Raw genomic sequence first — 12,655 nt, 5'->3', positions numbered from 1 at the left:
TCGATGTTGCAGAAATAAAAAGGTATCCATGGGGTGATTGATGCACGGCAGATGAATCGTGTGGTGAATGGAGTTTTTTTTAAAAATGTACGAGTCCATCCGTACCCAGGTGCAGTTTGGTACCCAGTGTGGGTATATATATCCAAAGACCAACGCAGTGTAATCACTGTAGAGGTTATGGACATGTGGAAAGTGTCTGCAGAAGGGACAATTCGAGATGTCCGTGTTGTGGAAGAGATCATCTCATGTGTTGTAAAAGTGAGGAGCATGTGAAGTGTTGCGACTGTGGTGGGGGGTCATGAAGCGAACATCTGAAGAATGGCCGACGAGGCTGGAAGAGGATGAGGTCGCTGAAGTCAGGGCCAACCAGAACATTTCATATGAAACAGCTGTAAAAAAAGGATTGAGGGATCTAATGGTCCTGAAGAGCCTATGGTGGTGAAGAGGCCTTCTCTGCAGGGGTTGCCAGACATTTTGCATGTCAAGAAGGTGGACTTTGTGGCCTTTAATAACTATGGTGGTTAATGGCACTGCCAAAGTGGAGAGGAAGTCCAGGAAAATAACCATCATTGTGGATGTGGCAGAGCAGTTCCTGGGACTGGAAGACTTCTCAGCGGAGGAGATGCATGGAGTATTGTCAAGAGCCATACCACCCTCTCAAGCCTTAGAGCCTGAGAGGGGAGATATGAAGCTGAAGGGTGGAAGTAGTGAGCTTTGTTTTTGTTAATGTATTATTTTTTGTTGTGTGGATTAAGTTCGTTTTCCTACATCACATATGGATTTTCTTTTTAACTTGTTTTTTTCCAACCCCGTCCAGTTGGTGGCAGCAACACACCTTATTGGGGAAAAAAAACCCACAGAAGAAGTAGTAGATGTAGTTGTAAACAGAAGTGAAGACTTAACGTAGGAAGATGTCGGAAGCGGATGTTTTGTTTGAAACTGACGGCTTTGGATGAAGTGACATCCGTGAGAATAACAAGAATTGGGCTTATTTTGTTTGTGTGTGTCCGGAGCAGACGGAGCGTGCTTTGCGACTCATAAAGATATCGGATTGGAATGTGTCGCGTGTGGATCATCAAAGCAGGGCGCCTATCAAGGGGGTTATCTCTGGGGTGACACTAGAAGGGAAAGCAAAAGACATCGCTGAAGAAGTAGATGGAATGGTTGGTGCACGCCGACTGACCTGCATGGTGGATGGATTGAGGAAGCCCGCTTCATCCATTCTATTGTCCTTTGAATTAGTCTCCCTTCTCACATATTTGGGTTATGTAAGAGCCTTTGTGCCCGAACATAACGCAGTGTGATAAATGCAAAATATTTGGAAGCAAGTGTACACTACTGGTCAAAAGTTTTAGAACACCTACTCATTCAAGGGTTTTTCTTTATTTTTACTATTTTCTACATTGTAGAATATTAGTGAAGACATCAACTATGAAATAACACACATGGAATCATGTAGTAACCCCCAAAAAAAGTGTTAAACAAATCAAAATATACACTACCGTTCAAACGTTTGGGGTCACTTAGAATTGTCCTTGTTTTTGAGAAAAGAAAAGCATATTTTTTTGTCCATTTAAAATACATTTATCAGAAATACAGTGTAGACATTGTTAATGTTGTAAATGACTATTGTAGCTGGAAACGGCAGAATTTAAATGGACTATCTACATAGGCATACAGAGGCCCATTATCAGCAATCGTCACTCCTGTGTTCCAATGCACGTTGTGTTAGCTAATCCAAATGTATCATTTTAAAAGGCTAATTGATCATTAGAAAACCCTTTTGCAATTGTTAGCACAGCTGAAAATTGTTGTCTTGATTTAAAGAAGCAATAAAACTGGCCTTCTTTAGACTAGTTGAGTATTTGGAGCATCAGCATTGGTGGGTTCGATTACAGGCTCAAAATAGCCTGAAACAAATAACTTTTCTGAAATGCATCAGTCTATTCTTGTTCTGAGAAATGAAGGCTATTCCATGTGAGAAATTGCCAAGAAACTGAAGATCTCGTACAACTGTGTACTACTCCCTTCACAGAACAGAGCAAACTGGCTCTAACCAGAATAGAAAGAGGAGTGGGAGGCCCCGGTGCACAACTGAGCAAGAGGACAAGTACATTAGTGTCTAGTTTGAGAAACAGACGCCTCACAAGTCCTCAACTGGCAGCTTCATTAAATAGTACACGCAAAACACCAGTCTCAACGTCAACAGTGAAGAGGCGACTCCGGGATGCTGGCCTTCTAGGCATGATTCCATATGTGTTATTTCATAGTTTTAATGTCTTCTATTATTCTACAATGTAGAAAATAGTACAAATAAATAACCCTTGAATGAGTAGGTGTTCTAAAACTTTCGACCGGTAGTGTATGTAGACGGGATGACTATCAAAACATTATATGCCAGATGGTTAAATGCTGCAATTGTGGTGGCGAACATGCACCCAAATTCCTGAATTGTTAGGGTGAAGGAGACAGAGGTGGCAAAAATAGGGCTGTCAGGGAGAAGGGAGTAACGTTTTGGAAACAATGGTAGTTCGATTAGAGACACTAGTAAATGTTCCTCGCCAACAGAGAGATCCTTACATGTTAAACGATGACTTGCAATGGTTATAAACTGCACAGCGCAAACAGAAAGAAAAATCAAAGAAAATGGTAACCATTGAGTGCTGCTCAACATTTTTTGGGGGGGACTTATAGCAGAGACATTACAAGTAATCCTGTCAATGAATGTTCCGCTCTCACAGGCCCCTGAGCCTGTGTTGGGATGCAATTTGGACTATGATTGAAGGAGTGGGATGGGTTTTGGATTTATTTCACTTTTTGTATGACGTCGTCGCCCTCCCTCCCATTTGGTGGATGCCAGATGCAGCGAGAGGCTAGAGAGGCTCAGAGATTTAGAATCAGTCAGGATGTTTCATATACAGAGGATGTAAGACAGATTGGTACGACTACAGTGCAGAATGATGGAGCTCCCATGGCTGCTCCTGTACTAAGTGGACCAACTGTTGGGGCTGGTATGTTTTCTAGACCTGTTCAGAAGTCTTGCACTCATGAACGTGCTCTGTCAAAGGACATTTTGATAGTGACAAAACTTAACCTATGACGTTATCAACACGACTCGGGTTGTGGAAAGCCGAAATGCCAGGTTGAAGGTTATTGTGGATATGGCAAAATAGTTATTGGGGTTAACAGATACCGTTGAAATGGTTGTAGACATGCTGAATAATCCTACGGGTGGATTGTTTCAGAATTATATAAATACAGTTTAATGGGTTGGGGGCTTGGGAGGGTTAGTAGGGCTTTCCCCCCCCCAGTTATTTTTTCTTAGTAGGGCATAATTAGGTAGACCATGATTAACGCACACTCCAACACAGTAGGTGGCGGCATGCACCTTTAAACGTTTGTTTGCGGACGGCAATGATACCATAGAAGACTATGACGAACGGAAGTGAACAGTGACCAAGATCCACGTTAAGAGTTTTTATTGTTAATATTTAGACGTGTATTACCACCCTGGAACGCAATATGACTTGACTGCACAGCATCACATACTTAACCCAAGTAGTTTTTCATTCGCGTTGTTGACAGGACTTGGTTGATATGTTATCTAGGTAACGCTAGCTAGCTGCTAATAATGGCTGGTAACTCTAACGGCATGGTTTTTCACACTCAAATAGCCTCCATCATGGAGGTTCTAGCGAATGCAGCCGTGGCCGAGATCTGTAAACTCGTAGACGACGACTATGCAGTGTTTCGTTTGGAAATAACTCAAAGCCAGAAAGAAAACAGGACATTGCGGAAGAAACTACTGGAACTGAAGGTGGCACGGGAACTTGCAGAAAAGACAACACGAGAGCGCGTCCTCGCCACTCGTCCCAGTAGTGTCAAGATTGTCGACCGATACAGAGGAATGGCAAGAGGTACATTTTGCAGAAGGCTGCATATATATATATATATATATATATATATATATATATATACGGCAATGCCTTTCGCCCCCTTGCCCTATGCAAATGTATTCAGATGTGTTACCCAGAATTTGGTCTTGGTCAGTTTTTGGACTGTACGCAATAATTCCCCAAATTACTTAGCTAATTTGTGCAAACACACACTATCATATTCTAACAAGATTCTTGATTTACTGCGTTTCCTATTATTTACTCAATGAAAACAATATGATACATGGATCAATAAATAGTATATCAATAAGTTATGAGAAGTGTTACCTTATCCTTGCCAATTGCAGACTCTCAATGGTGTATAATATACCATTGAGCATTGACAGTAGCTAACGCCAGGGTTTCCCCAAACTCAGTCCTTGGGGTGCACGTTTTGGTTTTTGCCCTAATACTACACAGCTTATTCAAATGATCAAAGCTTGATGATTAGTTGAGTATTTGAATCAGCTGTGTAGTCTTAGGGCAAAACCCAAAATGTGCACCCCTTTGGGTCCTGAGGATGGAGTTTGGGAAACCCAGAGTTACCCCCCCCCCCAATCACTCTCTCAGGTGAAGGACATTACACTGGAGGCCACGGGAGCTTTGTGAAGCCATCTGGACACAATACATGGAGAGATGACCAACCAATCACTGTTGATGAGGGGAGTGGAACCTCAACCCAGCAAGTTATCGTGATAGAAGTTAGTGTAATAGTGTTACATAAAAATGTGTTACTTTATAAATTAAATGTCTGTTTATTTCAGAAAGGCTCCCCCTCAGCTATTCACTTGCTTACATGTACATCCTCATTTATCTGCCGTAGGGGAGCTTGTGAGACTTCCTTACCACATTTATCAAATTCTACTCATGTACCGGTAATAACCCCCCCTCTTCTTGTCAGTCTGCAGATGCAGAGGCTGCTGGCCCTGAGGTCAAGCAGGAGAGGTCTGAAGGAGAGGAGGATCCATGGCACAGCAGAGACATCCAGACTGGAGTAGCTGGAGCACCTTCTGTAGCCACAGAAGACCCCGCCACAGCACCGCCCAGGACCCAATGCAGCATCACGGAGGTCAGTGGAACCCCGAACGCTGTCCTCAAGTCAGAGACCAAGACTTTAACTGTACACACAGGATCTGACCTAAGGTCAGACCCAGAGAGACTGGGCTGTCCTCCTGCTCCCGGCTCAGAGTATTTACCGGTATATCAACAAGTCTTGAAGCTGGTTCATTCCCATGGAGATGGTAATGCGTTAGACACTGAAGTTGATGATCCATCTTGTTCTTACACTACAGAGATGGACCCTGGCAACATGCCCTTGGATTTAGAGAGACAGACTGATCAGTCAAAATGGGACTGGAACCAGTACAGTAGTAGTATATATTCTGAAGGGTTCCTAGATAAGAAAGGGGTGGTTATAGTTGTAGATGAGATGACTGTGAAAGTGGAGAGGGATGTTCCTCCCACATGGAATGCAGATAGTCACCTAGGAGACGGACACTCACAGGGCAGAGAATTCTTAGATTACAGGGAAAGCTTAGAGACAAATCCAAATGTCACGACTCACTCCCCTTTACACGCGCTCAGGGATTGCGACCTAGTGTCCACATCGATGGGGCCTTCCAATTCACACCTTTTCGATCAAGTATTGAACTCAGACGACAGGGCTCAAGGAGGGGAAGCCACATCGGGCAATAGTAAAGAGAAACGGTTCCTCTGCATGTTCTGTAACAAAGGCTTCAGCTGCCTCCAGAAGGTGGAGATCCACCAGAGGGTCCACACAGGGGAGAAACCTTACAGCTGTAACCAGTGTGAGAAGAGGTTCTCCCGCCAGGACCACCTGAAAAGGCACCAGAGGGTCCACACAGGGGAGAAACCCTACAGCTGTACCCAGTGTCACATGCGCTTCGCCCAGGCTGGTCACCTGAAGATGCACCTGAAGGTCCACACGGGAGAAAGGCAGTTTGCTTGTACGCATTGCAGGAAGATGTTCTCAGAGAGGAGCTACCTCAGGATACACCAGCAGAAAAAACATTCCACTCTATAAAATAGGAAGTAACCATTCCACTTGATAGCTTCTAGTGTTTCGATCAAACCCTGCATTTAAGACAAAGATACATTTATCAGAAATTTGGGATAATGAGAGTAACAAATTTCAGTGTTGAATATTCCTGGGTAGGATATTGCATCCAGACGTGTGAGATGTATAAAAGTCTGTTTCATATTGTTTGTGCTGTGTAGGCTATATGGTGGTCACAAATTTTCCCAAGACATGTATTCCGTTCATCAAGTTCATACTGATTTTTAGTTGAGACACATGTATGTGTGGTTTTCATATGGTGTATTCAGCTCTTGTTTGTTTAATAAACACAAAATGGGACTTTTCATTCCCATGACTTTCATTGAGACTCTTTAAACCCACACATTAAAAAAGCACCTTCTGTACAAGTCAAAATACTTTAGTCAGGTTTGTCTGATGACTTTTGATTGATAATTTCTGACTTGTTTTTACCCACAACATCATTTATGTCCACCGTGATGGGTTTAACAACAATTTAAGTAATTCTGTAACTACGGTATAGGACTCAAACGGAGGAGGTCAGAGGCCTGGCAGTGATTGTGGACATGATCGTGGATTACAGGAAAAGGAGGGCTGAGCGCGCCCCCATTCTCATCGACGGGGCTGTGGTGGAGCAGGTTGAGAGCTTCAAGTTCCTTGGTGTCCACATCACCAACAAACTATCATGGTCTAAACATACCAAGAGAGTTGTGAAGAAGGCACGACAATGCCTATTCCCCCTCAAGAGACTGAAAGGATTTGTCATGGCTCCTCAGATCCTCAAAAATGTCTACAGCTGCACCATTGAGAGCATCCTAACTGGTTGCATCACCGCCTGGTGTGGCAACTGCTCGGCCTCTGACCGCAAGGCTCTACAGAGGGGATTGCGTACGGCCCAGTACATCACTGGGGCCAAGCATCCTGCCATGTAGGACCCCTATACCAGGCGGTGTCAGAGGAATGCCCTAAAAATGGTCAAAGACTCCAGCCACCCTAGTCATAGACTGTTCTCTCTGCTGCCGCACAGTAAGCGGTACTGGAGTGCTGGAGTCGCTTCACCCCTACCTACATATTACCTCAACTAACCTGTACCCCCGCACATTGACTCGGTACCGGTACCGAGTCAACGTAGCCTCGTTATTTTGTTGCTCTTTTATTTTGTATTTTATTTAGAAAATATTTAGCTTAACTATTGTTGGTTAAGGGCTTGTAAGTAAGCATCAAATACAATTTGATTTGAAACAAGGTGGGGATGGGTAAATACTGTTTTACATTAGTCCTTTGGCAGACACTCTTATCCAGAGCGATTTACAGTAGTGAGTGCATACATTTTCATAACTTTTTCGTACTGGTCCCCTGTGGGAATCAACCCACAACCCTGGCGTTGCATGCGCCATGCTCTACCAACTGAGCCACACGGGACGCCATGTTGAAAGTGTGTTATCTCTGTACACATGTGTACATAGCTGATACAGATTACACACGCCCTCAGGTATCTCTTCCAGGCAGGAGAAGGGTCTAGAGGTGCTGCTGGTGAAGGAGGAGGGGTGTGAGGAGGGTCTGAGGAACCCTGAGGGGAACATGGTCATGGAGGACAACCAGACGACATCTCCTCCTGAAACCACAGAGGAACCAGCTGAGCAGCACAGGACCACACACAGTCTCACTGAGGTGAGCCCACTGTGAACTAATGTCTGAATGGTATTCGGTCAGGGTCTGTATCCACAAACCCTCTCAGAGTAGGAGTGCTGATCTAGGAACAGTTTAGCCTATAATGAATGAGACTTTTGTGAGGGCATTTTGAAGTTAAACCTTACTAATGCTTATGTACCGAAATATGTCTTTACGCCCAGGCATTGGGCTTGAGATAGTTTCTTTGACAAACTCATAAGATATAAAGGTGTGCGTGCATTAATAAGAGGCCTGTTCTAACTGTTCTGTGTGTGTAGCATGACCCCATCATATCTGGGCGCTCAGCCAAGAGCTGACAGAAACTAACTGGTTCCTCTTAGCTTAACTGGAGACAGGGAAAAGTGTTATCTTCTGCACACAAGTCATAGAGCTATTGTTCTGTTTGGAGCCTGTTTCTGGGCGAGAGACTCATGCTTTGTGTGTGTGAACAGGTCGCCCATACATCATCTGGGCCGACAGTCAAAGGCGCTTGCTTGCCCAACTTGGGGGAACCGTTGAGCTACTCTTAGCTGAAGTATGCCTGGAGTGACTTCCTGTCATTCTGGACCGTATTGTCCTCACTCAGTTGTGACAGACTGAGGCAACCTTTTCACCCAGTTGTCTCCCCTCACACACACATACACAGGGTCACGTGTTTTGCAGATGCTTGCATGGGGTAGTTTGACTATATAAATGCTCCTGTATTCTTTGCACAGGAGGGTCTCTCTCCATCTCACCTGCGTGGGTGGTGCGACCAGCCTCCTCATTATAATACGTTTTTAATAACAGTAATTGATTATTACTATTTTGCCTCTCTTCATTATTAGTTCAAGGTAGAATTTCCACCACACTATGTAGACCGGTGGGGACCTGATCCTCAATCAGAACTTCTACACTGAGACTCTTTGTGGATACGGGCCCAGATCTGGATGGATTTTGTGTGGGACCATGTCTTTGAATTATCAAACCATTGAAGAGTGTCAAGTAATCACATCAACTAACAAGTTTGCATAGTATTAATAGCAGTCCCTTATTGCCCAATCAGAAGATGCTTCATAGCAGGGTGCTCATATCAGATTTCTTGATCCAACATCCTCTCACTCTGTATCTCTTACAGTCAGTAGACACAGAGGATGGGAAGCCTGATCTGCTGCTGGTCAAAGAGGAGAAAAGAGGATGGACCAGAGAGCACTGACCTGCTGAGTCAACTAAAGATGGGGGAGCAAGGTAAAGGAGAAATACATATAGCCTCCATACAGTACAGATCTTCAATGGGAATGGTGATGGATCTGGCTTTTATTTTCTCTTTATTCATAAAATTAAATCAATTCAATTCAACTTATGTTTACATACTAAAACACACACAATTTATGAACTTGACCAGGTAATTGACTCAAATTCCATTGGGCCCGTGGGACGACATCACTGAGCAAGCCAGGAACAAAGGCAACATAGTGGAGGTCAGTGGATGGGACAGCATCCTCAACTGTTAACCACAACTAGAAACAGACAGTCGAACACAAAACGACAACCAAACTTAGTCTCCATGACAACAGGGTGTGGTCTGTGGGGACAGTATACGGCGGGAGGGAAAAGATTTGGCTAGAGATGTTCCCTCCTGCTCCTATAATTGTGATTCAGAGAGACTGATGCCGCCTCAGGTTAACCCCCTAAAAGGTGCTGCCTTCAGCCTGCCTTCTATAGGATCTATCAACTGGAACATGGACCCTGTGACAACACACTCTCCTGGCCTTCGTCCTCCTCACACTCTCCTAATGTTAAACCTGTCCTCAGACAATGCCTGAAGACTAAATGGCTACACAAGCCCATGACAAATGACAGTAGTAGAGATGTAAAGTTGGCAGCGTCAAAGAGAAGCGCTTCCTGTGTTCGTTCTGTGGGAAAGCCTTCAGTTTCCCCAAACAGGCTGAGATCCACCAGAGGGTCCACACAGGGGAGAAACCATACAGCTGCCCCCAGTGTGAGAAGAGGTTCTCCCACCAGCACCAGCTGAAGATGCACCTGAAGGTCCATAAGGGAGAAAGGCTGTTTGCCTGTATGCACAGCATGTAATATAGTACTAATTTGTTTGTAGTTAATTATGTTGGTTTTGGATGTATCGGGAACTAGATGAGGTGAACTGAGGAAATAATGAGTATGATGAGACAGAGTAGATATGGTGATGGTTGGTGTGATTGTGTCTGTAAAAATGCTTCACTGATGAAGTGACAAACTTTGTCCCTTTAGAGATTGGTGTTTATAGTGAGATAATGATAGTGCCTTAATGTTTACTTGACATGAAGTAGTGAAGCTGTGTGTTATGTAATGTTGAACCTTTTTAAAGTATTCTCAAATGTATTTTATCAAAGCGAGAGTACCACATTTACACAAAAGGAAAAGTGTTACCTTAGTGAGAAGTTATTCTTCTTGTCACTTATCGTTTTGTGCAATAAATGTGATTTGTAATGCCGTTTTGTTGAAATTAAATACTAAATGGACTGTTCTGACAGACTTGGTTATTTTTATATCATTGTAGAGACAGTGTTGGCTCCATATTGTTAAGTACTTGAATCCCTGTGTTAGAGATGGGCTTGACTGTGGTTAACATGTAATATAATATGCCATGTTTGTGGGTAAAGCAAAGGGTTTATTTTATAAACCGTTATGTACAGAAAAACAATCTTTGTTTGCAGTCTGCAGTCCATGAAGACCTGCTGATATCCAGTGTTACTGGCGGGAGAGACTGGACCACTGAGGTGGCTGGTCACAAATCTTGAACCAGGACAATGCATCAGGAGCCATTCCTGAGTCAGAACCCAACCGTGAGGGACAGAGACTCCACCACAACCATTACACACACAGTGCCTTCTGAAAGTATTCACACCCCTTGACTTTTTCCACATTTTGTTGTTACAGCCTGAATTTAAAATTGATTAAATGTAGATGAGTTGTGTCACTGGCCTACACACAAAACCCCATGTCAAAGTGGAATTATGTTTTTCAAAATGTTTACAAATTGATTAAAAATGAAAAGCTGAAATGTCTTGAGTCAATAAGTATTCAACCCATTTGTTCAGGAGCAAGAATGTGCTTAACAAGTCACATAAGTTGCATGGACTCACTGTGTGCAATAATATAGTGTTTAACACGATTTCTGAACGACTACCTCACCTCTACCCTACACACTCACCTCTACCCTATCTGTATTACAAAGAGTACCACTCATTTTCAAGCATAGTGGTGGTTGCATGATATGTGTATGGGGAGTTTTTCAGGATAAAAGAGAAACGGAATAGAGTTAAGCACAGGCACAATGTGTATTATTGTTATGAATCTCACATGGCTGTAGCAAACTTTGCCACCCAATAATTGACTTTGGCTGTATTTATACAGATGTATGTCACCGTGTCACTGTGTTTAGTCTACAGTCCTTGACCTCAAGCGGTTTGCAGTAAATGGCCTATAAGTTACCTTCAGGTGATGACTGAGGTGAAATATTGAACCTGTAGTTGATATTCCAGACTGTCTGGTCTTCACAAACTGAGTCAGTGTACAACATGTTGACTTCTGGGTCATGCCATTTGATTTCAATCACTTTTTGCCCACACTCCTTTTGATTCGAACTAAACGTTCAATACATATTTGCCCATGGTAGAAGTGGTCAGAAAGTAACATTTTGGACCTGAGTGCCAGAACATTCAGGAGAGGGAGGTGCTCAAAGTTGTCCCATTTGGCATACCTCATCATACCATGAGATCAATGTCTTCCTCACTGGGAAAGATAAACAGTTGAATTTAATATTTTAAAAGCTTGCATACAGGATTGTCAAACTATTTGATAATTTCCTGAAATTAAAGTTTAATTTAAAACATTTTTAAACTTTAATGTCAATTATCTAAAAACAAATTAAACTTTTTTTTTTTATATATATATTTTTTTACATATGTTGCAGCTTTTGACCATATTTGACATAATCTGAGATGTTTGTGTTTATGCCCGTCATCGGTTGAGAGACAGCACGCTCTTGAAAACATGGTGGGTGTCATGTTTTGGCTGATTAATGTACTAAAATGGGAATAACATTGACATTTCTACTTTCAAATGGTACCACAAAAATGGATGGAGGTCCACATATCAGAGAATGTTGACTTGAATGAGATATCAGTTAAATTTACTGTCAATCTTCCATATGAAACCTATTGATATCATAGGAATATAGATAATAGAATAGACATTCCCATTTAAGTTGATATTCAACAGTGGGTGGACCGGCAGCCATCTTTGTAAGTAGGAATTGGAAGTTAAAATATCAATTTCAATATCAATGGTGTACCAGCTAAATTGCAGTGGTCTGAAGGGGTAGGCCCATTCTATGAATTATATTTATATGATTGAATTAACGCCCACCCTGTATTCAAGAGTATGCATGCTGTGTCTCAACTGATGGCGGACACAACACATACACCTCAGAGGATGTAAATTAGGGTCTAAACTACAACATATACGAAAATAAATTAAACAAATCTGAGTTTGTGTTATTAGATACAGTCCTTTATATTTTTTTTATAAAAAAACATTTACTTCAAGAAATTCTAAATAGTTTGACAACCCTGTTTTTAAGCTTTTAAATTATATCAAACTCAACAATAATATTGTCCAGTGATGAAGATATGGATGTCTCATGGTATGGTGGGGTATGCAAAAAGGGGCAGCTCTATCTCATGAATGTTTTGGCATTCAGGTCCAAGAATGTCACTTTCTGACCACTACTACCATGGGCAAACATGTATGGAAAGTTTCATTCAAATCAAAAGGAGTGTGGTCAAAAAGTTATTAAAATCAAATGGAATGACCTTTCTGTTTACGAGGGTAATTAACCACAAACCCCTCATTAACTTGTCATTTGAAACAATGTGGCCAATCAGCTTAAATCCAATAGTTTTTTTTCATATTGAACATAGATATTAAGCTGTACACAACCAGTGCTATATGT

The 12,655-nt window shown here is 42.4% G+C and overlaps 1 protein-coding gene across 1 annotated transcript; it reads left to right on the top strand.

The window, feature by feature from the left end:
• The first annotated feature begins 3,434 nt into the window (after window positions 1-3,434).
• Window positions 3,435-6,324, top strand: LOC139374836 (uncharacterized). Its single transcript, XM_071115990.1, has 3 exons — window positions 3,435-3,917; window positions 4,506-4,636; window positions 4,837-6,324. The coding sequence occupies exons 1-3, from the start codon at window positions 3,632-3,634 to the stop codon at window positions 5,977-5,979; spliced, it is 1,560 nt and encodes a 519-aa protein (XP_070972091.1). The 5' UTR covers window positions 3,435-3,631; the 3' UTR covers window positions 5,980-6,324.
• The last annotated feature ends 6,331 nt before the right edge of the window (window positions 6,325-12,655 follow it).

The sequence above is a fragment of the Oncorhynchus clarkii genome, chromosome 19 (assembly GCF_045791955.1).
Source record: "Oncorhynchus clarkii lewisi isolate Uvic-CL-2024 chromosome 19, UVic_Ocla_1.0, whole genome shotgun sequence".
NCBI lineage: Eukaryota > Metazoa > Chordata > Actinopteri > Salmoniformes > Salmonidae > Oncorhynchus > Oncorhynchus clarkii.
Note: the sequence above shows the minus strand (reverse complement) of the source record. Positions and strands in the feature narration are given on the sequence as shown.

Bases quoted from the DNA above. Each gene is read 5' to 3' on its own strand.
- LOC139374836 (XM_071115990.1), top strand. From the start codon at position 3,632: ATGGCTGGTAACTCTAACGGCATGGTTTTTCACACTCAAATAGCCTCC. The intron at 3,918-4,505 runs GTACATTTTGCA...TCACTCTCTCAG, and splicing joins ATACAGAGGAATGGCAAGAG to GTGAAGGACATTACACTGGA. The intron at 4,637-4,836 runs GTTAGTGTAATA...TCTTCTTGTCAG, and splicing joins AGCAAGTTATCGTGATAGAA to TCTGCAGATGCAGAGGCTGC.